This window comes from Lethenteron reissneri, chromosome 2 (assembly GCF_015708825.2).
Source record: "Lethenteron reissneri isolate LAM-NWPU_2019-01 chromosome 2, ASM1570882v1, whole genome shotgun sequence".
NCBI lineage: Eukaryota > Metazoa > Chordata > Hyperoartia > Petromyzontiformes > Petromyzontidae > Lethenteron > Lethenteron reissneri.
The window spans coordinates 9,940,028-9,967,811 of record NC_083780.1 but is presented as its reverse complement, the minus strand read 5'-3'; the positions used below and the strand labels follow the sequence as shown (position 1 = coordinate 9,967,811).

At 47.3% G+C, this 27,784-nt stretch overlaps 1 protein-coding gene across 3 annotated transcripts; it reads right to left on the bottom strand.

The window, feature by feature from the left end:
• Positions 1–203: 203 nt before the first annotated feature.
• Positions 204–26,276, bottom strand: BPGM (bisphosphoglycerate mutase). 3 transcript variants are annotated; one of them, XM_061553442.1, is made up of 3 exons: positions 26,216–26,276; positions 7,025–7,742; positions 204–5,738 (listed from the first exon to the last, which is right to left on the bottom strand). In XM_061553442.1, exons 2-3 carry the CDS (start codon positions 7,623–7,625, stop codon positions 5,491–5,493), a joined length of 849 nt encoding a protein of 282 aa, XP_061409426.1. In that variant the 5' UTR covers positions 7,626–7,742; positions 26,216–26,276; the 3' UTR covers positions 204–5,490. The 3 variants fall into 3 exon arrangements, with proteins under 3 accessions (XP_061409426.1, XP_061409416.1, XP_061409434.1); XM_061553432.1 differs by lacking the exon at positions 26,216–26,276 and adding an exon at positions 12,074–12,406; XM_061553450.1 differs by lacking the exon at positions 26,216–26,276 and adding an exon at positions 10,487–10,668.
• Between the last annotated feature and the right edge of the window lie 1,508 nt (positions 26,277–27,784).

Here is a 27,784-nt window from a genome sequence, read left to right as displayed (position 1 = left end):
GTACTCGAAAGAATCTGAACGCGAGCATGGCGATGGGGGTCGTCACTCTGAGACGTAGGAAGACCTCTTCACATCATCGTCGTCGTCGTCATCATCAGTCATGGTCAATCAACTGCTGGATGAAGGCTGGTTACACCTATTCGCAATGGGCAGAAACACACCGTGCTGTTCAAGAGCAGGGAAAACATAATCGCAAAGCCATAAACGTTTCGGCACAGATTTTATTGAGTGATATAAGTAGTGAATTGTGAAACTTATATTGTTGGATTTGGGTGATGACGGAACTCATTCTCCAAACAATGATGATAAACATTAAATCATTAATCATTCACACTTTTCCAAATGGTAGTTTTGAAAGGGCAAAAACTTCGTAAAAACGTCTTAATAACACATTGCCTTCCTTTGGTTAAGTATACATCCCATTTCAGAAGACTCCACACAATGTTTCAGTTTATGTAACATCTCCAAAATAACACTAGTAACGAAATGCAAATGGCTCGTTACGGGATGAAACACCGACCAATTATCTTCTCAAGTATTGGCTCCAACGCTCGTTTTAATCTCCACGTAAATTTGAATTCAGCTTCACTGACACACTCGCTGTTAAACGGAATCCTAAAAAAATATATGCAAAGGTCCAGCGCTGCAATTGCTGCCCACGCATTGTCTTGATAATGATTTAGATCATTCCCTCGGGGATTTTTCTTCCCCCCCCCCCCCCCCCGGAAATTTAAACTGCCAATTCTAGCGGAAATCATCAGAATTGAGAATCTTTATTGAGACTGCAGGAGGAAATCCAACGAGCTACAGAGCTCTTTTTAAATCCTTTATATTAAGTTCACTTGCGTGCTTGCTTGCTTGCTTAGGACCGTGCAAACCTTTAGGTCGTTTTTTAACCCACTTCCCGTGATCCAATCGAGCTGACATTTTGCACACAGACTCGTTGTGCGAGACAATTAATGTTCGTGAATTTTTTTTCTCCAAAATTTTACACTGTTTAGGGAAAACAAATTAAATATTTAATTACCAATTGCTTAATACTGGCAGACAATCATCTGACCCATAGGTGGCAGCCATCTCAAGCCAGAGGACGAGAGGACTCTAGCCGCCACGCATATAAAGGATTTATAGTGAAAAACTTTGTTTTTACGGGTTATACTTGTTCACAGATGTCCATCATGGGCAGGTCAGCAATCATCAGCTACGGTCAATCCACTGCTGGATGAAGGCCTCGCCAAGCCACTGCCGCCTCTTACAATCCCGTGAAACGAATCCACCTCGCACCTGCACATGAACTGAATTCATCGCAAAGACACTTAAGAATATTAAAACTCCGCTGTCGCACTAAATGCTTGAATTCACATTCACCCACGTAGCTGCGAATGATGTCAGCAAGGCTAAGACACAAACCATATTGTTTACGATAAGACTTCCTACGTTGACCGTAAATGAAATTCGTGAACGTCACTCTGCTACGGCAATGTATTGTGGCACACACGCACGGACACAACACAGTGGATGATACGTCTATCCAATGCAATCTGAAACTTCCAGGACATCATGGACTACATGATATATATACCGCGAGACAGCTAGTAACAGACTTATCAGCTATATCGTAGCGAATACCCATGCAATCAACATACGTACGTATAAAACACACCTACACAACTACACGTAAATGCATACAAACTGTATACATTCAAAAGCTCTGCGATTTTCGGACGAAGGGGGAAGAAAAAACTTGAAGCGTTAAAACATCCCGCTTGAGATGATGACCTTGGGCGCAACGGCGCAATCTCACCGCGGCCGTCACGGTGGGCAGCGTCGCGTGCTCCCGCAAAACTATCGGTGTGCACACGACACAGAGAAGGTTGCATTTATTTTTGCCGGGGGGGGGGGGGGGGGTCTGTTCCACCGGCAAAAACGAGGAGGGGGGAGGCGGTTTTGTGTGTGTGGCAAGGGGGTCAGGATCCAAAATAACAAGGGAGCTACTTTAGATTTTCTTTTCCCCGAATTTTAAGAGCCGCAATAACGTCACGAAGCGGGGTCCTTAAAAGGAGCCGTGTGTGGATCCGAAGCCACAGGTTGAGGGGAGGCTGTGGATGGGGGGGGGGGGCTATGGAGACCACGGGAGAGGGGACTGGGGGGTCGGGGGATTGATCAATCTGGCATGGTGACAGATTGCGACCAAGAGGATAAGAGATATCCAGAGGTAAAAGCTCTGACCTGACACCAGAGATCTAAGAGGTACCAAACCTCTGACCTGACACCAGAGAAGCCACAGGAGGGCTGCTCCTTTTTCCTACGTGGAGCAAAATCTCTGATGTGTCCTTCCCTGCTTACACCGATCATCCCTAAGTGCTCTCAATTCAGGCTCAAGTGCCCTGTGGTGAGAGTTCCTTGTAGAAACCTCACGCACAGTTAAAGCGCACGACGCGTGCCCTGTCAAAAGTTTGCCAGCAGTCGACTCAAAATATCCCGAGACCATCAGCTGATCAGCGTGAGACCAAGTCACGAGGGGAACGTGGCCAATCGCGCGCCACCATTTACGATCGCGCGACTGACGTTGACGATTTGCGAAATTTAAATGACGCGCAGTGGCAGAGTGGGGTGGGAAAGTGCTGGGGCCCCCCCCCGCCCCCCGCTTAACGTGTGGACCAGACGTAACTTGAAGCGATCTCAGAGGTAGCTCTGCAATATCCACTTCTGTGGGCCCGTTCTCTTAACACCAAGGGATCTATTACGCCAATAGCACAAAATCAGTATAAAACTAGGCGAAAACATTTTAAGTAAAAAAAAAACTTCCTTAAATAACGATTTTTTGACGTGTTACGTCAACACCTGCATGAAATATTAAAACTCTGTTACAACAACTGTTGGATAGAAGGGGTCTACCGCATACAATATTCCCTTTGATGCCAAGTTCAAAGATATCGCCACCATCATCAGCCATGATCAGTCCACTGCTAGATGAACGAAGGCCTGCCGAAGCTGCCACCACTACCTCTAACTCTTCACAACTGCAAATAAAGGGTTTTAAACGACATAAAAAAAATCTGCATGACGTTATTACATCTTGCGGTGGCGAGATGTTAACTACCTTGCCTGGTATACAGAAGGTCGTGTGTTCGATCCCAACCCTGATGATATGCCACTTCGTTGAGCTATCATTTGTGGCCAGGTCGCTCATGAAAAAGAGAGCTAGAAAGCTCAGTGGGTTTTACCTGGTAAAATTAAAATAGTTTTAAGTTTAGTTTATTATATTTTAAGAGATCATAAAAATGCTAATAGGTAAAAGAAAATACCAATACGTTTAGAGTCTATCCAGTTGCCACCGAACCTCGCGAAACGCCATCAACCCTCTCCGCAAGATGCCACCGCTGCCGTGCAGGAGACACACAGTGACCTCCAAGACCTAGCCTCAGCAGACTTAGGGCAGCCAAAGAGAGACGATAATGACTACTTATTCGAGACCGTAAAGCTAGTGTATATAAGATATAAAAATAGATGGAATTTTTAAGTTGTAAACATAATTTTGGACTGCCTACTGGTACTTTCGATGGAACCTTTTGGTACATGGTGGCATCTTCGCATGTCTGCAGGGCAGGAACTATTAGAGAGAGGCCACAGTTTTGCCTCGAGGTGTCGTTACTAGTACAGCACACCGGTGTGTTAGAGAGTAAACTAAAAACATTTACAATTCGAGTACGACGTTTCGCCAGTAACTACAACCAGCATCATCAGGCGACAGCCAGAGTTGTGGAGAAATCCTCCTGTTTCGGTCCTAAATAAAAAACACCTCTCTTTATGGATAATATTGGTTGCAAAAGCCTACGTGCTAAACTCTTCCATATTGGCCAGATGTTTTGGAAGATGTGAGAGTACCCACACTTCATCCCACCATATGCAAGCTATTGATCAACTCACTGCGGTGCAACGTTTTTAAATCCTTTATATTAAGTTCACTTGCTTGCTTGCGTGCTTACGACCGTGCAAATCTTTCGGTCGTTTTTCAACCCACTTCCCGTGATCCAATCGAGCTGACATTTTGCACACAGACTCGTTGTGCGTGACAATTTATTTTCGTGAAATTTTTTTCCCAAAATTTTACACTTTTTAGGAAAAAAAATTATATTTAATTACCAATTGCTTAATGGTGGCAGGCAATCATCTGACCCATAGGTGGCAGCCATCTCAAGCCAGAGGACGAGAGGACTCTAGCCACCCCGATGCCACGCATATAAAGGATTTATAGTGAAAAACTTTGTTTTTACGGGTTAATTTTTTTTATACCGCTGGGTGGAAAGCTGCCGGGGGATTTATGAGGTTGGATGATCAAAGCGGTGACCTCTGGATTGCAATTCCAGTGTGCCGATCGTTACACCACTGTGACCAGCTCTCTACGTTTCCAGCGAAAAAAGGTAAAAGTGTTATTTGTATTTCCCGGGACAGCTCTGTATGTGCGACAAACCGGTAGGCGGTGTTTACTGGGTTTTTATCATTCGGTTTTTACCGGAAACGGAAATACACCGATTGTTACCAACTCTGGGCTGGGTCACTCACCCTGCTAGCGTGTTCAGCTTCAACACCACACGTCAGCAGATGGTACAGATGACCACCACAACACATTCGCTCACCTCTGATAGCGCTAACAGTTGGGGATGAGCTTCATATTCAAGAAGTTGTAATTTTTTAAGGATAACTTCAGATTGAATTATTTTCTTCATGCATTCGTATCATTCGCATGCCGTGATAATTTAACACTCATAGCTCAGTGGGCTTTACCTGGTAAATAAAATAGTAAGTATAAAACCGCGACTTTGTGCTAATAAAGTGTAATAAAGTGACGTCACTCGATGCCGCGTGACGCCACCCTTGGCAGGGAGAGAGCCGCAAACGGCGTCATTAAACGCGACGTCACTCCACGCGACTTCTCGTATTTATATCGATCCGAATATATTTTACTAGTCGGACCGGAAATTTGGTCTCGAGGTCCAATTTTTGTATTTCTGGGACAGATTTAAAATGTGTACATTTCCAGAATTACATGCATTGCAAGAGTTGGACAATACCGTATTCTTCGGATAATAAGACGCGCTTTTCGTCCCTGCATATTAAAGAAAAAGTTGGGGGTGCGTCTCATCATCCGATAGATGTGTGTGTTGTCTTTGTTCAATTTTAGTGACACTGGGCACAAGTTTTTGGGGGATACGTCTTATTTTCCAGAGCAGTCTTATATTTCGGAGAAAACGGCAAAGCCGGTTGTTGTAACAGAGTCACCTGTAACAGTAACGATATAACAAAACAACAAAACAACACTAAACACACGCCTCCCCCCCACCATGCCCATGAACGAAGGTGGCGTGCTGGGCTGGGCTGGGCGAGACGAAATAAAATATTACATAACTTAACAAGAAGAGCCATTCTCCACGACGCATAGTTCCGAAGAAAGGAACAAACAATATTCCAGGATACGATACAAACGGCTTAGGGAGTGGGGCAGGCGGCGGCCGTGGTGGCAGTGGCGGCGACTACGGCGCCGCGGGGATCCGGCGACGCGGTGGCCCCCTTGGGGGCCTTGCCCTGGTCCTCGATGCGCTTGATGGCGGCGGCGATCTCGGCCGTGTCGCCCAGGTAGCGGCGCTCGCCTACCGGCGCCAGCTCGTCATCGAGCTGCAGCACGACAGGGACGCCCGTGGGGATGGTCAGGTGCAGGATGTCCGCGTCGCTGATGCCTGCGCCCGGGCAGCAACGGCAAGCGGCGATGGTGCGCCGTTTTTGTGACGCGCACACACAACTCGCGACAGGGGCCGGGGTTCAGATGGCGGTGATGACGAAGTGAAGGCTCGCGACTGTAGGTGGAGCGAGAGGCTCGTGACAAGGTGGGAGTCATCCAATTTTCATGCAGTCCCTATTGTTCTGGTTCGCGTCCTGCAACCTTTGGGTAACGCTTTTTATCGATGTTGCCAGTTGTCAAATTGGGCAACTCACTTAACAGCAACGTGACTCTGCACTAAAACTCCATAAACATCAGATCGACTCCGTTGTCCATTGGGCAACTCACTTAACAGCAACGTGACTCTGCACTAAAACTCCATAAACATCAGATCGACTCCAGCAAAAGTTATAGTACCCCTCCCCCCACCACCCCTTCGGTGTTATTCACGGAGAGAATTGACGGCCAGAGCTCGTGCATAGACGCTCTCAGCCTTCGCTGCGAAGCGCTAAAACCCGAACACACGTAAGTGGGTCACATGGACACGGATGAAATTGCAGACGGCGATGAGCCAATGATTTACTCGAGGTCATGCGTGTTTTCACGGGAGGCAGCTGCCTGGCGCGAGTTTTTTGTCCAGATTGAAATCGCACGAAAACAAGTTTTTGTCCCGCACAATGGCCGCACATCTGCCAGGTTTCCAGCCAGTGCAGCTTGTCGACAGAAAAATCAGGGAAATGTGTGTTGCGGTAGGGAGCGGGAATTCTTCCCTAGGAGGGGAGAGGGACAAGCAGTTAGGCGCTTGTCCATGAGGGGAGGGAGGCAGGGAGGGAGAAACGCGAGTGGAGAATGGTGGAAGTTAAGAAAATACAATTTCTGTATTCTCCGAATTCTAATACGAAGGATATGTAAATACCTATTGGTGATAAAAGCATGGAAGTGATGTCAAATTAGTGACTTCTAGTTTTCCGATCAATCCGAAGCAAAACATTTTTTCGGATCATCAAAATGTTCCATCTAGGTCCGATATTCAGATTAATTTTAAAAAATTGGGAGCAACCCCAAACATCAGTCTACAGAGGGGTCCTCGGAAGTGCGCGCCTCCTGATTCATCGAGACAACAAAATCAACAGCCGCCATTCGCCACTAAGTGACGGGTGATGTTTCCACGCCGCCTGTGCCAGGCCAGGTGCACTTTGACAAAAGCACACACGCACGCACGCACAGGCCTTTTTTTTCGCGCGAGAACCCGGAACAAACTGACACCCTACCAACCCCCAAAAGCCGCCCATCGCCCCCCCCCACCTTCCAAGTGCTTGATGATGGCGCGGACGCTGTTGCCGTGCGCGGACACCAGCACGTTCTTGCCGGCGCGCAGCTCGGGCACGATGCTGCCCTCCCAGTAGGGCAGCAGGCGCTCGAGCACGTCGCGAAGCGACTCGCCGCGCGGGATCTTCCCCCGCGGCACGTCGCAGCTCGCGTAGCGCCGGTCGCCGTGGATCTCGTCGAAGTAGGGGTGCCCCTCGTCGATGGGCGGGGGCCGCACGTCGTAGGCGCGCCGCCACGCCTTCACCTGCTCCTCGCCGTGGTTCAGCGCCAGCTGCGCGCGGTTCAGGCCGACGAGGGCGCCGTAGTGGCGCTCGTTGAGGCGCCAGCTGTGCGCCAGCGGCACCCAGGCCTGGCCGACGCCCTCCAGGATGATCCAGGCGGTCTTGATGGCGCGCGTCAGCAGCGAGGAGAAGGCGGCGTCGAAGCGGATCCCTGCGGCCGTGAGGAGGCGCGAACAACGGCGCGCTTCAGCCTCGCCCTCGGCGCTCAGCGGCTGGTCGACCCAGCTGCAGAAGCGGTTCTCGCGCGTCCACGAGCCCTCGCCGTGCCGCACCAGCACGAGCGTGCGCGTCGCCATCGCGTCGTACGCTGCAGTCGCCGCCGCCGCTAGCGCCGTCGCGGGAGAGTTCACGCCGTCACTCCGCGATCTCCGCTCCGACGCGGCGGAATCGGACAGGTGATGAGCTCGCGCCTCCTGCAACACGCACGCAACGGGACGATTCATCGATTGCGTGCGTATGCATGTTGAACTTGAATAGTTTAGTTGTCTTTGTTAATTTTAAGTGATTTATCATATTTCGATTTAAAGCTTTCGTGACTGCAGGGATTCATCTTCTTGCTTCTTTCGGTAAAGTCACGTAATAGGGAAGTAATAAAATAATAAAAATAAAATATAATAAAATAATTCTCGCGACGTTTCGGCCACAACGCAAGCAGCCATTGTGGCCGAAACGTCGTGAGAATTATTTTATTATATTTTTAATATTTTATTACTTCCCTTCTACGTGACTTTACCGAAATAACCAAGAAGATGATTGATCATTCCTATACTTTGCACTCCTATCGTGTTTTTATATTGTTTGTTGTTATTCGGTTTGACCTGCCCCTGGACATCATCGGATTCCTCCAGTATAAACAAATATTCTGATTTTGACTTCTGCGCTTTGCCACCGTCACACCCGCCCACACTGCTCAGCTTGATGTAGTATGGTAAAGTAACTCCCTCCCTCCGCACGCCCACACGATCCGTACGGTGCGGGGAGCTACAGTGAAATAAATAAGTAATATTTAAAAATACTTTTTTTTAAACACGCTTTAATGAAATGTACCGTACGAGTAATGGCAGAACTCCACGACTCCAGGAAGTGGCCCCGAGGCTTGCCATAACGTGAGGGGCCGTGGTGATTTACAGCCAACGTCAGTTGAGCGTGGACAATTAGAGCCAAGGCGAAATATAACATATAAAAAAGATGGTTTAAAAATATTTTTTTTTATTTTTTATGATAGAATATAGTATTGTCATCAGTATGACATAAGTATACCAAGTTTGCAGTCGATACCACATTGGGAAGTGGGTTAAAACTGAGTTACAAGATTTGAGGATACGACAACGACAACAACAGACAGAGTGAGTTAAATAAAAGCGTGTGAAAAATAGGTTTAACCCTTTCTGGCAATAAAACAGGCGTTAAGATGTTAAAACACCAAATAGATACATTTTGCAAGGCATTCCGTCTGCACTAACCACATACAGTGCTTGTGGCAAAACATGCAAATAAACATGCTCTGATTATAATTAGAATATATGCATTCTCTTTGGTTTATTCGGTAAAATCATGTAGGTAAAAAATTTAATGAAATAACGAAATTAAATCACGACGTTTCGGGCGCAACTCAAGCATCCTTCTTCAGGTGGGGACAACGTAGCGAAAGCTACACCAGAGACAGCCTTATTCATGGCCTTGTCTAACAGTGGATTGACAAAGGGTGCTGCTGTACGTGTAGTGTGGTCAGTGTGGGTTGATGAAGGAGATGATGGATCGTAGTACGTGTATGTATGTAGGCCGCAGAACTTCTTTCGCACCGTACGTAGCCAACCGTGTTAAACGGATGTGCGGGGTAAGGACAACAAAACTAAACGCAACAAAAAAAATTGTTTTCAATTAAAATACATTTTGGCGTTCGCACATAAAAAAAAAACCCCAACAAAATGTAGCGTGCGGCTGCCGTTGGCCAAATAATGTCAACGCTGGAAATGTAACAGCGCCAGGATGTGATTCGACTGGGACGATGGCAACGTCGTCCCCTACAATGTGAGAAACGAGGCGAGGTGCAGACATCGTTTGCCTGTAAGTGACCTCTTTCGTCTTCCTGTGCCTTGTCTGCACTACTCTTTTTTGTTGTTGCAACGATGCTGTTTTTTGCTCAGTGCAACGTCGTTGTCGGTGATGGCGCAGTTTGAATTTTTGTTAAATTGCAGATTTAAATTCAGTGTTTCTTGGGAAATGGTGTGTTTTACCACTGGCACTTATATGCTGAATCTTTTTTTCATTCCTTACTAAGCAAAAAACTTTTAAAAGATACATTTTATATTTGAAATGATATGCTTTCTTACATTTTTCATTTATTCTCATTTGTACGATTCATTTATTTTATATCTGATGTGTTATAACCGTCACGGAAATGGTGTGATTGTATTGATGACACCAGACTTAAGAGCTTATTAGCTCACAGGGTACTTCAACATAAGCTGAAAGGACCCTCTCCCAATACGAGTCTTGAGACTCAGGGGAGACTGTCTTGGGAAAACAAATAATAACATATACTGTTGACGACAATGCAGTAACGTAATCTATGACAAGAATAGATTATTTACGATTACAAAAAAAACTTCACACGGTTGCCACAACGGCCAGCAGGCCAGCAACAAACAGCACCGTGAGAAGTTGCAACAGATCGAGTGCAACGAGTTGCTTGAATTGAGCGAGGTCACGATGAGAGTTTGGGAAAAGAGACGATGGCGAGGGAGTTCAACAGTGGGAACAGTGCGAGGAATGCAGCAAATATATTGTGCAAACTAAGCACGTGTTAAATTAAAGCCAATTAACAAGACGAGCCGGTACAAGTGACACACAACGGACAAGAGACTGCACAAATGAAGTAAACAAAAAAAAAATTACCACATTCTACAGATGATAAGACGCTCCGGAAAGTAAGACCTCAACGCACGCTTGTGCTGGGGTCAAATAAAGCATCACGAATTTGGTCTCAAACACAGACACACGCGCACACGCACATCTACTGGATCAAAAGACGCACCGTCAACTATTGCTTAAAATTACATGTGGTGAGGAAAAGGGGCATCTCATAATCCAGAGACTACGGTAAAATACAATTACTTTTGCATTCGATATTAACACAAAGACAGACTTTACTCACCGCCGTCAACCACAACGATCATGTAAAGCGATACCACGGCCCCTTAGAAACCACGTTAACGGGTGGCTAAGAGACCGCGACCAAGTCCGAACCAACACGCGCGCACGCAAACGATTCTCCCCTGGCGCTATATTTTTCCCGATTTTTTTTTTTAAATGTGATTCTTCTCAGGACGTGTATTCCTCTCGCTTTAACTACCGCCGTCGTCATCCACGTGCCTTCGCTCAGCTTTAATCGGGGGGGGGGGGGGGGAGGAGGGGGTAACGGCGCAATGAACATTCTAGCATGACGTGCTCTTCCGCCTGTTTTTTCCCCTCCCTGAAATAAACGTTCCCGCCGGGAGCGACGGTGACAGATGCCCGCTGCAAATGCCTCGCGGAGACGCGGAGAGACACGCAGAGACGCACGCGCAACCACCCCCCCCCCCCCACTGCGTTTTCCTCCCAATCGTGAACTCCGCTCCCCCGTTCCTTCTTCCGGCTTTTTTTGGGGGGGGGGGGTCAGAAATTTTTAGTTGTTGAAATACACAAAGTGGACAATATCTTTTGTTTTCTCTGCCCGGCTCTATTATTTTTGTTTGGAATTGGCGTTTCGCGCGAACGCTAGTTAATCTCCCAACGTCTGGCCCGTCCCGCGCACATGCGATCGGATTTTTTCGCGCATCAGTTCAATGTTTTTTTTTTGTCGTCAATTTAAAACCACGGCAGCGGTGGCGAGGTAGCGCAGTGGTTGGTTGGCACGCCGCGCTAGAGACCCTGGCAACCCGAGTTTGATGCCAGGCCACCAGCGAGCGGTTGACATCAGTGGTGAGTGATATCAAAACCGGTCCTAACCCTACCTGCTCCAACCTTCACTACCAATCCACACTGACCAGCGTGGTGAATTATCAGAGTTGTGTGTTTTTTTGTTTGCATTCCGACCGCAGGTATTGTGGTCAATGCAAACATGACTCCTTGTAAAAAAAAGTGTCCGTTTTGTTGCCAGATAAATGGGTAAAAAAAACTATTATAATATATTGCTACTGGCAAAGGAGGTTCCAATGGTGTCAGCGTGGTGACGTTCGGTAAAAAAAAAAACATACGGCGACACGGCATGAAGAGGCCCTCATCCATTGGTGGATTGAGAAATGGCTGAATTTAATTTATATTTCAGACCTGACCACAACCTCTTTACTTCGGCTTTTTTAACACACATAACCACTTACTAATTGGCTGTGTCGGGTAGAAGGAGGGTTATCGACACATATCTTTTTTGGTTCTTTCGGTAAAGTCACGTAGAAGGAAAATAATAAAATAATAAAAATAAAACATAATAAAATCATTCTCACGACGTTTCGGCCACAACGCAAGCAGCCGTCTTCAGGTGGAGAACAGGTCTGTCGAGAAGGCAGAGTCTGAATGGCACGCGAAATTTACGACACCCAAAAACCTTTATTATGAATATTGGTCGCGAAAGCCTACGTGTTAAACATGACCACTACTCATCGTGCAACCATTTAAGCTACAGTGCCGAAACCATACACACACATCGTACAAACCGATGAAGTCATTCTAGGCATAAGATTAAGAATAATATGTTTGCACTTACTCAGCAGACAGCTATGCCTCACGCAGTTGGGCTGAGTCAGAACAGCACTCCCAACGCGACACACCTAGAGGGCCTGGCCAGCTCGCCAAGTTTTACGAAAGCTGGGCAAAGGCGCAGCCCTGCAATTGCCCGCTCACGCCACTGCTGGCGCTAGGGCCTCCCACGAGAGGGAACTCCACACGCGCCAATCTAGACGGGCGTATTTTGGCCTGCTCTTACACGCCGGCCAGACGTCTTGGAAGAGCTTGGGGCACCGCTAAATATTTTGCCCCACCACACGGCTGCCTTGCCGATCGACTAACTGTGGCCTACGGACGTCTTATACTGCTGGGTGGACAGAGGCGTTGGGCGAAGATGTTTGAAACTCGCACCGTTGCTTCAACTGCCGCCGTTGGGAGATTGAATCGAACCGCCGGGATTGCACACCCAGTTTGCCAAACAATTAAACTACCGCAGCATCATATTCTTGGTTCTTTCGGTAAAGTCACGTAGAAGGGAAATTAAAAATAATCATCATCAGATTGCTTGTGTTGCAGTCGAAACGTCGTGAGAATTTGCATTTTTTATATTTTTATTATTTTATTATTTCCTTTCTACGTGACTTTACCGAAAGAACCAAGAATATGAATCCCTGCAGTCACGAAAGCTTTAAATCAACATTTCACCGCAGCATCATTAAACCCTGGGGACGATGCCAATTTGCTTAATAAACGTCTCCTTTCTAACCTTTCTGTAACTATAAATTCGGTGCTTCGGGAAATACGACCGTCAATTTGCTGCGATATATTTAAGGAAAAAAAACCCCACAATGAACCTCCATGGGTTCTGAATGTTTGTATTTTGGCCACGGGAACTTTTTGGATGTTTCACCGAGTCGGCCAAAGGTATCTTGTATTACACTTCAGCGTGTCGGTCAAGAAGACGCGGCTTGGCTTGCGAGTCCTACCACATTCAAGAGCCCTTGTAGTCACTCCACTGCTAGATGGCAAACGTGGGCCTCCTCCACACACCTGTGCAGGCCGTGAAGGGTTATTTGACCATGTTTCACCAACCTCAATGGGTTCGTACGGGGAGCATATACACGTGTAACAATTGCACTGCCATCTGCAGCTCACCACCAACCCCACGGCACTCCCAGCACCACGCCCGACCGCCTTTATCTCCCAATTTATGATGTTTATACACCACTATCAGGTACTCAGTTGAGGCCGAGTCGACATAGGGGAGACCCAGGACCGGTTCAGATAAGCGTCACTGGCGTTCGTCATGAGCGGGAACCAAACTCGGGTCTCCGTAGCGCAGCGCCAACCCGCATTGCTACTGCTCTATTGTGCTCGGGACATAGGGTGACATCATCCTAGGAATAGCATAATGTGTTGTGTTGACTCATCTCCCGTGTCAGACAATGCTCTGTTGACTCTGGGGCCTGGACACAAGGCCAAGGGCCAACTCCATCACAACCGCGATTCAAAAGTCACAGTGATTTATGCTCAAACGAGCACAAAGGCAGTGCTCATCTCCCATTGACAGCCCTGAGCTAGTGGTGGTAATTCCCCATTCCTATGGCAGGGGCGAATCTTTCCACAAGACGACAACTGTCGACATTCCCCCACGAAATAGTACCAATTGCATCGACACACCGGAGGGAGGATGGATGATGGAGAGACTAAATCCACCCCCCCCCCCCAAACAGGATTCCAATTCGCAACCTTTCGATCGCGAGCCGCTCGCTCTACTGCTCCGTTATTATTCTTGACCATCGCCCCTTTAGATTTGAGGCAGGTGCCACGGTGGCGAGATGTTAACTACTTCGTCCGGTATACAAGAGGCCATGGGTTCGATCTCGACACTGACGCCTGCTGTATATGTGGAGTTTGCGTCTCTCTCTCTCTCTCTCCTCGTGGTCGTATTCATTTTTCTCCGGGTCCTGCGGTTTTTCCCTCCACATTTAGGAACATGCGGTTTTTCCCTCCACATTTAGGAACATGCGTTTAGAGTAGTTGGCTGCTATAAATTTCCACATGATAAGCCACTTTGTTGGGCTATCATCTGTGGCCAGGTCGCTTCTGAATAAGAGCTACATAGCTAAGTGGCCCTGACGTAGAAAAATAACAATAGTTTAGCTTAGTTTTGGTTTATATTTCTTAATAGATGATGCCATTAACCCGTGTATACCTAATCCACGTGTTCGTCTTTCTGTCTCCCAAAGTAACTCGCAGCATGCCTCACTCTACGCCTGTTTGCATAGTCTTCTTCTATATTATTATTTATTATATTTGTTTCATTCATGACCATGTTTCTGAGCCACAAGCCATAGGACGTAGTAAGTACTACTTTAAACCCCGCTATCCTGTAGGCACACGGCCTCGTGACAATACCAATTCCCTAGGTATGGAACATATCAGTTGGACACCCTTGCAGATGAAACATTCCATCTCGCAGGTAAGATATTTTCAGAAATAACAAAAAACATTTGAGTCTATTTGCTGTGACACCGCGGCAAACACCTCCAGTGGCATGCACACAAACGTGTTTGAATCTACAACACACACACACACTGTATACGATTATACAACGTCAAATGCTATATGTTGACGTATAAACAGATGAGAACAGGCACAAGAGAGCCACGGCAGGGCGCATGGACATCACCCCGCAGTAGATCTAACACACATGAACAGCACACGGTTCACACGTCTGCTTGGCACAGAATGTTCTCAAAGCCGTGAAAGTTGCAAATGTTGTGCAAGTGCGCTGCTCAAAATGATTCCCTGCGCAATCGAGCAAAGGGGGCGCCTCGCTACTCATCTCCTTGTTTACAGCCCTGAGCCAGTGGTGGTAATTCCACGTTCCTATGGCGAGGGCGAAGTGTCCTGCTGGCGAGCGCCCTATCAAAGGAGGGTCAAGCCATCGGGAACGGCGTTTGTTTCGATTGAGAACTGCACCCCCAGCCACCATCAGCTGGGGGGGGGGGGGTTGGTGTGCGACTGGACATCTGTGAACTACTGGACATCCATACTCTTTGGTTCTTTCGGTAAAGTCACGTAGGTAAAATAACAAAACAAAATAATAGATCACGACGTTTCGATCGCAACACAAACGGTTGTCCTCAGGCGGAAATAATAATCCAGCAGTGGAACTGCTTGTGTTGCGATCGAAACGTCGTGATATTTTTTTTTATTTTTTTTATTTTTCTACCCACGTGACTTTACCGAAAGAACCAAAGAGTATGGATTCCTGCAGTCACGAAAGCTTCAAATCAATACTGGACAACTGTGAAAAAAACAGCTCCATAGCTCATCGGATTCCTCCACTATGAACAAATATTCTGATTCTTGCTACATACGGTGCGAAATAAGTGCAGCGTGCATAGTATAACCTGCGCCTCAAGCGCAGACCCTAAAACACATTCCTGCAGAGGGAGCTGGTAGGAATGTTGGGTTGCTCGGTCAATGGCCAGGGTCAACGGCGGCGTGGTGTATTCCGCAAATATGCCCGACTGTGAGGGCGGGCACAAGCCGGCGTGAGTAGGTTAAACGTTGAGTTTTATAAGGGCACCACGGGGTGACCAGCCCCTCCCCATCCAGCCCCACCCTCCCCACCCAGCCCCACCCTCCCCACCCAGCCCCTCCCCACCCAGCCCCTCCCCACCCTCTCCACCCAGCCCCTCCCCACCCTCCCCACCCAGCCCCACCCTTCCCACCCAGCCCCTCCCTCCCCACCAAACCCCACCCTGCACGACGGACGGACACAATAATCCCCTGTGGGCTGGTGTAACCAGGAGGTTCCTACCAGTAAAAATAAAATCCTAAACTTAATTCGGAGTCACTGCAGAGCAACAACAACAATAACAAGTGGACACTTAGCGGCTATTTAAATCAACAGAGGAGCTGCTGAAACCTGCAGCTTTTTTTTTTCTCGGAAACATTCGAGAAAAGATGTATCACCGTAGCAGGAACAAGAGCGATGCCAACAGTACACTGTACACACAAGGAGGGGAGGGCGTAACATGTGTGTTTAGGTTTTCCATATTTTGTGAAGTTGAAAGGTCACCACCCTGACACGTACAACCTTGTCTGTGTTTACATAGGAGGGCAATAATGACCCCTATTCGATGTTTCTGCAACTCAATTTTACGACTATGAATGTGTTTTTTTTACGATAATTTAACATGGGCGGTGAGCGATACCCAAACCGGTCCTGGGCTTCCCACACTCACCAGGCTGGTGAAGTACAGTCAAACAACCCGCATGGCCAACACAGCACAGTTGTCAATCAGTTAGATATATAATCAGATAGTCCAGCTGTAAAACAACTCTCCTTTCTGAAGAACCATTGCCTGAAACTTGGGACCGAGCAATTAACTTCCCAAAGCTCACCACGATTAGATTGTCACAATTTAAATAAAAACAATAAAATACGTGACTTTACCGAAAGAACCAAGAATATGAATCCCTGCAGTCACGAGAGCTTTAAATGGAAATTTAAATAACAACTTTTGTCTCATCTGTACTGCCTCGTTGGTACCACTGTCACATTTGTGTCGCATTTCCTCACTCAATTCTAATTTGATGAAATTCAAGAACCGATTCTGTTCATTGCATTTTTATTTAGTTTTGACTTCCTCATTCACATGGTTACTTGTTTTGAAAAGTCTCTTCTATGTACAGTTGCATTCACTCCATGCCAGAGATGTGCCCTGAGTGACTCACGTGCCAGCACTGTCAGTAAATGATTCATACACACACACAATGCATTGGCATGTATTGTGAGCCAAAACATTGTATTCGAATAATAATGATTTAATCTTGTCGCACAGTATTCGCTCGCCCTCGAACAGTGAGAATGACTCGGAGGCGCGAGGAACCACAAAGTGGTAAGGCAGCAGCCAGCTGGCGAGTCAGCACCAATTCTCCAACAATCTCTGAAATCCTCTGTAGAGAGAGTCATCTGCTTACAAACATTCGACTTACAAACTTTCAGAGCTATGAACAAATCTGCCCGTATGTCCAGTTGCCTGTTCGGGCCGAGTTTTCAAGAGTAGAGAGGAAACACGAGCACCAAAGGGAATTAGCATCTACACCTGCAGAACATGAAGAACCAGTGACATCTACACCTGCAGAACATGAAGAACCAGTGACATCTACATCTGCAGAACATGAAGAACCAGTTGCATCTACATCTGCAGAACATGAAGAACCAGTGACATCTACAGGAGATTATACAACTTTAAAGCCATTCCTCGTGTTTAGTGTACACACCATACATGTTTGAAATCGACAGGAGTAAAGTTGGACTTATGAACAAATCGACTTACGAACATACCTTTGGAACCTAACTCGTTCGTAAGTAGAGGAGTTCCTGTACATTAAAGAGCTATTGGCCAATTAATGAGAGTTTTCATGTCTGGGGGGGGGGGGGGGAGGGGTTACCGGAGCACCCGGAGAAAACCCACGCGTGTGAGGGGGGCAACGCGATATCCCACAGATGGAATAGGTGGAGTCCACAATTGTTCTGCTGCGTTCTCCTGACTGAGCCAGGGTATGGCTTCTCATCAAAGCCCATGGGAGGAGGGCAGTTTCACACCACCAACCCCCGCTGCCTCCACAGTGCTGGATTAGAGGCTTGCTCCACCAATCAACGCGTCGTCACATTCCCTGTCACCAGACGCGTTGCCACGAACAGCCCGGGCAAAACCATGCCACAATGAAGACAGATGTAATACCATATTCCTCGGATTACAAAACACACCTTTTCTCCCTCCACTGCATTGAAAAGAAAGCTCTTCGCAGGGTGCGTCTTATAAGCCGGTAGCTGTGTGTTTAAACCGGTCCTGGGCCTCCCCTGGGTTGACTCGACCTCAAATGAGTACCTGGTGTAAACATCACCACTGGGGAGACAAAGGTGGTCAGGCGGGGTGCTGGCCAGCCACCTCCTTCGTGTGCCGTGCCGGCCTTCATAGGTGCTCACTAACAGCACTTGCCCAAGCAGTCTGTTAAGGCTACACGGGGGATCTTTGTCTTGTCATGAGATTGTGTACGACTTCATTGCCCTCGGGCACAACTTTGGGGTGTGTCTTACTTTCGAAGAATATGGTATCGTTCAATACGGCGCAAAACCTAAGGCAACCTACTAAGGATTCGAAGAGTGTCGGGAGAAGTGTTCCAAGCATGGCTGGGTGGCTGCCTTGTTGTGTGTACAGTGCTTACAGGACATAATTTGTGCGGCACAAACACAGGATATTTCCATCAAACAAGCGGTTACATTCCATAAGTGGACGTTTGGGTTGATTTAATGATTGATGGGCATGCAAGCACACGAGCATGTTCAGGGTTAATAGGCAGTCACACCAGGGTTCACGTTAACATGCAGTAACACCTGCGTGATTTTAATGCTACTTTAAATACTTTAACTAAAAAAAGGTGCGGCCCTGATATTTATTGCTCACACCGCTGCTGGCAGAAGAGCCTCCACTGCAGCAAACTGCAGTGCCCCTCTAGACAGCACTTTAGCCTACTCCTCCACACTGGCCAGACGTCTTGTAGTAGGCGGGCGTATCCCAGAGGTCACAAACGGGTTTTGATTCCTTACCCGTACCCGTACCCGGCCGCACCAGGGTCGCAAATGGGTACCCATTCCCGTACCCGGCCGGGTACGGGTACCCGTTCCCTACCCGTACCCGTACCCTACCCGAAATGAGTGACAAACGGTTACTCACCAGTGACTCACGGCCTACTCGTACCCGTACCCGACCGCACCAGGGTCGCAAACGGCTACCCGTACCCGGGCGGGTACGGGTAGCCGGGTATCGTACGGGTATCGGGTACCCGGTTGCGACCTCTGGCGTATCCACATTTTACCCCACCATACGCGACCTGCCGATGGACTAACAGTTGCGGCGTTCCCCCCTTTATACGGTGGTGGTAGGCCTGGCACGTGAGAAACTCGCAGCAGCGCGACCACGAGGGAAGGCGGCGGGCTTGCGGAGGAGGCCTTCGTCCAGCGGTGGATAGAATCTGGCTGACAATGAACGAGTCCGGCAGAGGACGACACATCGAGGAGACGGAGCTATGAAATTAGCTCGTGCGTGCGCGAGTGCCAGGTGGCGGTTTTTTTTGGTGGGCTTTCATCCAGCAGCGCATTGATCGTGGATGACAACGATTTTATCTCCGTGCCATCGCTCTTCATTAAAATTATATAACCAGAGTAAAGAGACATAACAATATTCCACCAGCCTGGAGAGAGACAGTTGGCTGCTAGGGAGGGACGCCAGATGCATTTGTTTATGCTCATTTCCTCCCGAAAGAAGGCGATCAGATGTTCTAGAGCTGCGAGTCTGTGCACGTTATAAAACCAAAAATTTTACTTTGCACGGGCTTATTTTATAACGCGTTGCTGTGAAGCACTGCGGATAAAAAAGCGAACGTACGCAGAACTCTTTTCAGTCTGCACACATGCATACAAATTATGGCATTCCAGACTGACATTATCCAGCCAGTATTTGTTCAAGCAAGTAAACGCTGGGCCAGTTACAACTTTCTGGGTCTCAACAATTTTGGAATTGCAGCCCCACAATTAAGCCCAATGGTAATCATGCCACCCCCTGCTCCCCTCCCCCCTGGGCAATAACCAGGGCTGCCACGGGGTTCGAACCACCATCCTCTGTAAAAAGCGGCAGAGGTGCTACCGCTCAGCCATGCCACCATCCCAGCGGCATCGCTGAGCCCTTTCCAGAGGTCGCAAACGGGTTTTGATTCCTTACCCGTACCCGTATCCGGCCGCACCAGGGTCGCAAACGGGTACCCGTACCCTAACCGATACCCGGCTATCCGTACCCGGCCAGGTATCGGGTAGGGTACGGGTACCCGATTGCGACCTCTGGGATGAAGCCATGTTGCAGGCGCGGGTGGGTTGATTCTAGGAACTTGAATTGTGAGAAGAGACAAGACGTTGGGAAATGAGTGACAAACGGTGACTCACCAGTGACTCACGGCCTACCCGTACCCGTACCCGGCCGCACCAGGGTCGCAAACAGGTACCCGTACCCAGCCGGGTACGGGTAGCCGGGTATCGGGTAGGGTACGGGTATCGGGTACCCGATTGCGACCTCTGGCCCTTTCCCCCACGATCCGCAATGAATGAGGCTGTGTGCCCTGCCACTCTACTCCCTCCATACCCTCTTGAGAAAGAAATCCTGAAAAAAAAATATTCAGAGCTCTATTCTGTCTTCACATTTAAATAAAATAATATGCTTAGTCCATCAGCCTATTGGCTTTCCAGTCCGATATTGTCAAGGATAATGTGTTTGATCGAGTGAATTTAGCACCGGTTTTGGCCTTCTGGGTCTCATCAGCAGTCAGGCTTGTTAAACAAATGCTGACTTACATGATATTGGTAAGGGCAATCAATATAAACTATGGGACATCGTTCAAATAAAAAAAGACAAGCCCGTACAAACTCATTATGCGTTTCCATGGAGCATTGTGGGTGTAGAAGCAAATATAGTTGAAAATGTCTATTTGTTTTTATTTTTAATAGTTGGCGGTTCAGGAAATGACTCTTCTTTTCTGCTCATAGGCCAATTTCCTGTAACATCGCCAATTGAAAATGTGTTTTTTTTTTACTAGGGCAGTGTTGACGAATACGTTTGAGTTATTCGTGTTTGTTTACCACTGCTAGTGTAGTATTACCAAATTTCTTCTCCGTCAGACTAGCCGTTTTTCATGTTGTGAAATAAAAGTTCACTCGACTCTCCCAGAAGCTAATTTAAGCCTCGATGACCTTTGAGAGGGACACTCCATGTTCAGATACGGACTGCTACTTGCCAAAAAAAAATGTTATTGGGGGAGTGGTGGGGATCGCTGTTACAAGTTGCTGAGTGGGCCAAGCTCACCAGCAATGCTCCGTTCAGACACACGCGTACCAGGCACATGCAAGCAACCCGCACAGACACACAGGCATGCGTGTGCTGACACCGGGAAGTCATGCGGATGCAAGTCCCTGTAAACGGAATGGGGGAAGTGAAGTTAATTTACATGAAGGTTCGAGAAAGAAAAAAATGACTAAAAATGAAAGATACAGCCCTGCAATGACTTTCTCATGCCAGTGCTGGTGGAAGGGCCCCCACTAGAAGGTGGGGGCCCCTAAAGAGGGTATTTGGCCTACTCTTCCACGCTGGCCAGACGACTTGACACCAATCTTAACTTTGGAGCTTTCGTGACTGCAGGAATTATTCTTTGGTTCTTTCGGTAAAGTCACGTATAAAGAAAAAATAATAAATTAAATAATAACTTGACACCACCAGAAGCGATCTGCCGATTTACTCACTGTAGTTGTAAACAGTATCCTGCTGGGTGGTGGGCAGAGGCGGAGGAATTCTAAGAATGGTATTAAACGATATTGGCAATGTCACGTTGGCTTTTAGAAACTGCAAAATGGTCATGTAAATGCAGGCGTGAAGAATTCACAAAAACAAGGGGGTGGTTTGTGTTTTATTTAGCCTCACAACAGAACTAGGTGTCTACAAGCCACATGCACTGCATACATGTAACCGAGTTTAGAAGCATCTTCCACGTGGGAGAAGCTATAATAAGATGTCCCACAGACACACACTTACTCACTGCCCTGACATACACACCATCAAGCTGTACACACACACACAAACACAGAGTTCAAATATATTTGTTTATAAATTTGCCGATCCATTTCAAAAACATTTAAACTGAACGTGCGCTACCCGCAGTTTATTATTTCAACGTGTATGTAATCTTCTTGGTTCTTTGGGTAAAGTCACGTAGAAGGAAAATAATAAAATAATAAAAACAAAGCATAATAAAATAAAATTCTCACGACGTCTCGGCCACAACGCAAGCAGCCGTCCTCAGGTGAAGAACAGGGATGTCGGAAAGACAGCGTAATGTGCTGCGCAGTATTAGGTCACCCTCGAATAGCTAACATCTTCACCACCCTTCAATGACCTGGGTGGTGAAGTACGAACCATATGACCCACACGGCATGGGGAGGCCCTCATCCAGCAGTGTATAGACAAAGGGCCTGAATATGCGCATGTACAGAGTCGGGTGACGTACTACAGCACAGCATGCAGTCTTAGTACAGTATGCGGAATTGGATAACACACAGGATCAGTATTTGTACGAACTAAAATTGGTGATGCTCATTTCCAGTCGTGGAAATTCCTATGGATGGGGGGGCAGTTTCTCCTAATAAGTGCTACGAGTGACTGTCAGTTTTTTTATTGTAGTACTTGGGAGAAATTATGGGTTGAGTCAAGCCCCAAACGAGTCAAGAGCTTTAACCACACAGCCCACCGGCTATTATTATCCAGGGGGCGGTCCCACAAATTAGGCAACCTTCACAGTTTGGGAGACGATGACAAAATCACCGAAAATTTTCCCAATCTTCTCAAGAGCTCAGAAGCCAAGCAAGGTCAACGTCGGACACTGCTTGAGTAGGAGACCACCACGGATAAAAACAGGTGCTATAGGCTGCTGCCGTGGGCCTACGAGGTCAGCAAAGGGAGGTGCAGCAAAATGTATTATTGTACTCTGCAACGAATTTAAATAGAGAGCCTTGGTAACCTGGAAGATGGCACACGAGTGGCGCACGTTCAGTTTAAATGAAACGAAATTCAGCTTAATCCAGGAAAATGGGGAGGTTCTACTATATGGCACTCGGACTCAGGTGTAAAAATTTGTGAATAAGGTATGACGATCGCAGACTCCAGGATTCAGTTTTCAACTCATGTAAAGAGTCTCGGCACCATTCTTGACCAGAATGTCGTTTGATCACCACGTGCAAATTAAAGTCGGGGACTGCAATTTTCAGATCAGGGCTCTACAACACATTTGGCCACTATTGAGTTGTGACGTAGCCAACACGGTGGCGTGTAGCGGAGTATCGACAAGGCTCGATTATTGCAACTCACTACTCTACGGGACGTCTGGCAAAAAACATTAGCAAGCTGCAGCGTGTACAAAATCATTTTGTACGTGTTGTGACGGGTACTGCAAGATCTGCCCATGTCTGTCCGGTGCTCACCGAGTTGTATTGGCTTCCGGTTGCTGAACGTATATATGTTATAAGGTCGTGCTCATTACACACAGATGTGCTTGCCACAAAGGAACCGACAATACACCTTGCTGATCTCGTCAAGGAGCATAAACAGTCACGCAAAGTCCGGTCATCCTCAAAGCGGCTTTTGGCTAACCATCGAAAAATGATGGTCACCACATCGCGCGCTTTCAGATGCGCTTTTGCGACGGTCTCGAACGCTCTTCCTTCCAATATTAGGAAGCCACTGGAGCTATGCTCTTATAAATCTAAAATGAAAACTCATTTCTTGAGAACGGATATTTGTGTTAGTTCGTTGTCCAACTCCGATTAGCACGGTTGGTTACGTCCGGTGCGAAAGAAGTTCAGCAAACATAACATACAAGTACGACGATCCATCGCCTCCACCACCAACCCATACGGACCACACTCCACGCAGAGCAGCACCCTTTGTCAATCCACTGTAGCTCCCCGCACCGTACGGATTGTGTGGCCGTGTGGAGGGAGGCGGTTATTTGATCATACTTCATTAAGCTGAGCAGTGGGGGTGAGTGTGACGGTGGGAAAGCACAGAAATCTGAATCTGAATATTTATTTATACTTTTCACAGATGTCCAGTCGGGGCAGGTCAGAACGTAACAACATCGAATACATAAACACGATCGGAATGCAAAGTATGGGAATGGTAAACAACTCACTTAAAATATACAAATACAACTAAACTATGTTTTATCTTACCAGGTAACCCCCACTGAGCTATATACAGTAGCTCTTTTTCAGAAACGACCTGGCCACATATGATAAGCTCAACGAAGCGGCTTATCACGTGGCAATTTATGGCACCAACAAAAATCTAAATAGTCATCTAAACATTCTAAAGGCACGTTTCTCTAAAAGCTGGGGGGGAGGGGGGGGTGTAAAGCACAGCACCAACAATGGATTTCATACCCACTGCCTTTTGGCGTTCCCCACCAAGCAAAATCGCGCGGCATTACCATATAACCAACCCGCTTGGCAAAGAGTGGTTAATGACCCATCGACCAGGGGTGGGGAACCTTTTTTCTGCCAAGGGCCATTTGGATATTTATAGCATCATTCGCGGGCCATACAACATTATCAACTTCAAAATTAGCCTGCTATATATTTGGCCAAACATTGAATGAACTCGCCCCTAATGCGATGGCTGGAACTGCTTCTCTTTGGCGAGGCGTGTGATGTTAGCTGGTATTGATGATGTTGCTGCTCTACTCGCAACTGCTTTTGCAGGTTTGCTCCTAGATTTATTGAATTTCGAGTCCCGCCTGCGGTTGCCTTGGCAGGGGCCACACCAAATAATTTCGCGGGTCTCATAGGGCCCACGGGCCGGACGTTCCCTACCCCTGACCCATCATCCCAACACGAGGAGCACTCTGTTTCTTGGAATTCAGAGATCTGACGAAACCGGGGGGGGGGAGGGCATTCAGGGTGACGCCTTTGGCCGCAGGCAGTAGTCAGAAATGAATATTTTGTCTCGACAAAAGTCTACAGAAATACTAACACGGTAGTCTGAAACTACCACGACTGCAGTGTCTTGATACTGTTAACACACCCGGTATTCAACAGCAACATCACGTTACAAACAGGTGCACTCACTGCTGTATTTAATAAGTTCAAGTTTCATGTATTAGGTATAGCCCGGTGAGCCATTCGGCTCTTGAATCGGGTGCAACCGCAACAAGCAAAAAACATGAACAAGAAAACATCTTCAAGTGACTATGTGACTAAGTGCAAACAGAAAATCCAAGAAAAGCAAAATATTGCAGAAAAAACACCGCACACCAACGTAGAGACGTACTGTCTTGTTAAGGTTCTTTCAAGACGCCTTGCCGGCGTGGAAGAGTAGGCCAAAATTACAAACACGGTCCTTAAGCTCCGTGTGGTACCACGAGGCCCCTTCGGGAGGCAGTGGCACGAGCCAGGCTATTGCAGTGCTGCACCTTGACCCAAAACCACCCCTCAACAACCACCGAATATGATTATTGTTTTTTTTTTACCCTTTTATCTGCCAACAAAACTGACACTTGTTTTTTACAAGTAGTCATGTTTGCATAAACACAATTATCATATTTTTTCGATTTAAAGCTTTCGTGACTGCAGGGATTCATCTTTTTGTTTTTTCGGTAAAGTCACGTAGAAGGGAAGTAATAAAATAATTAAAAGAAAACATAATAAAATAATTTTCACGACGTTTCGGCTACAACGCAAGCAGCCGTCCTCAGGTGAAGACGTCTTCAGGTGAGGACGGCTGCTTGCGTTGTAGCCGAAACGTCGTGAGAATTATTTATTATGTTTTATTTTTATTATTTTATTACTTCCCTTCTACGTGACTTTACCGAAAAAACCAAGAAGATATCATATTTTTCTACTGGCAAATGCGCTCCCAATGGTGTAAACCCACCGAAAATAACGCACTGTACGCAGAATTTCCCTCTCAAAAATTTTCCAGTTCTCATTTAAACTCAACGCGGCCGTTTCGTCATCAACCCTCTCCGGCGAATAACAACGAAGAAACTCCAACGCATTTATTGTTCCTCGATACGATATTAATAATAACAATAACCCTCGCAATAGTTCGATTTTGCCGACCTTTTGCGAGCAACGGCCCTGCTGCTGCAATGGCAGATCGATGCGTCTGTCGGGTCGGATCTGTCGGTGGTGGCCCTCGTGCACCACGGCCAATGCATCTCCGCGAACGAATGCACAGTCGTACAAAGCTCATCTCCGTCAAGTAATTGTGTACATTTCGTCGCGAAAATATAAGGCGCCAGGAACATAATAATAATAATCTTTAAAAAAAAACACGCGCGGCGAGATTCTTAGGTTTCGCGGCAGTTGCCAGCGCGTTGATATTGTCCAAACTTGTTAATTTTCTATTCCCGCTTCAAACATTTGCGAATCGTATCCTGACAATACTTTAGTCTTTGTGGCTCACGGCTTGCCGGGTTACGATGTGTAGTTTAGATATATATAGTTTTGTTGCTACATATAATCTAAAAACAAATGCGTTTAAATGTTATTCCGCGCGCCACGTACCTCGTTGCGTGTGAATTTAGATGCAGAGCGTGCGCAATGACGTCATTACGCACGGCGTAACACGTCTGACAATGCGTGCGTAATGACGTCAATACGCACGGCGGCTGACAATGCGTGCGCAATGACGTCATTACGCACGGCGTAACCCGTCTGACAATGCGTGCGTGATAACGTCATTACGCACGGCGGCTTACAATGCGTGCGCAATGACGTCATTACGCACAGGCGTAACCCGTCTGACAATGCGTGCGTGATGACGTCGCTACGAACGGCGCAGCGTCGTGCTTACATTTTTACGCACGGTGCAATGACGTCATTACGCACGACGTAACATCTGACAATGCGTGACGATGACGTCATTACGCACGGCGTAACCCGTCTGACAATGCGTGCGTGATGACGTCGCTACGAGCGGCGCAGCGCCGTGCTTAGATTTTTACGCACGGCGCGATGACGTCATTACGCACGACGTAACCCGTCTGACAATACGTGCGTAATGACGTCATTACGCACGGCGTAAACAACGATGACGTACTACGCACGGCGTACCCCATCGTCATCAGGCGTACGGCACCGTGCTCGTCTGCAGTGATGTCGCTAGAGGGCGCTAAAGCAACGGGACGAAAATAAAGCAACGCGAGTCTCGTTCATTTACAATTTATTGTTCAACTCTGGGAAAGCCTAAATCTTCCTCTCTCACCGCGACTCGCGAAACCGTTTCAAGTTTATTTTGCGAACATCAGGCGAAGGTACCCAGGAGACTAGGAACACAGTCACACAGAAGTCTCACCGTGCAAGAGTCGCCTGGGTCAACCAAGATGCTGTTGTGTTGTTTCCCAATGAAGTACAATTTTTTTTAATGTTTGCTAGCTCGTACACGACAGCCCATTGCACACAACATGGGGTTGCACGCCTAGAAAACTTCAGCAAGTTGTTTATTTCGGATTGTGTCTTGCGTTTGTTGTTTTATTTTTGGTGGCGGCGAAATGAACGAGTGTTTTTTTTTTTAATTGCCCATCGGCCACCCTGGTTAATACTGCGGTATGCGTATTAGCCTGTAAATATGCGCTTGCCTGTCTCACCCACAGTGATGTTATTCGAAGAGTCGGACATGTGTGCCTACATCAAGATGCACATTTGAAAAACGAGCCACAGAATCCATCAACTGGGAAGACACAAAGCAACACCACCCCTGACTGCGAAACTGAGCTGGACCCTCTCCTGAAAAGCTCAAAACATCAATAACACGGTGGCCTTGAAAGGGAAAATATTGAACAGGCGACGTTTCGGGCAATGTGGCTTCTTCATAGCACATTGAAACAGATGTAATCATAACAATAAAAAAGAGAGAAATACAGCAAGACAAGGAGTTTAATTGTGTTGACGTCAGTTCGTCTGTCCAAAAGTTTGCAATAACACATTCCTGCTGCGGAGGGAGCTGGTAGGAACGCCGGGTTGCTCGGTCAATGGCCAGGGTCAACGGCCGCGTGGTGTATTCCGCAAATATTCCCGACTGTGGCGTGAGTAGGTTAAACGTTGAGTTTTATAAGGGCACCACGGGGTGACCAG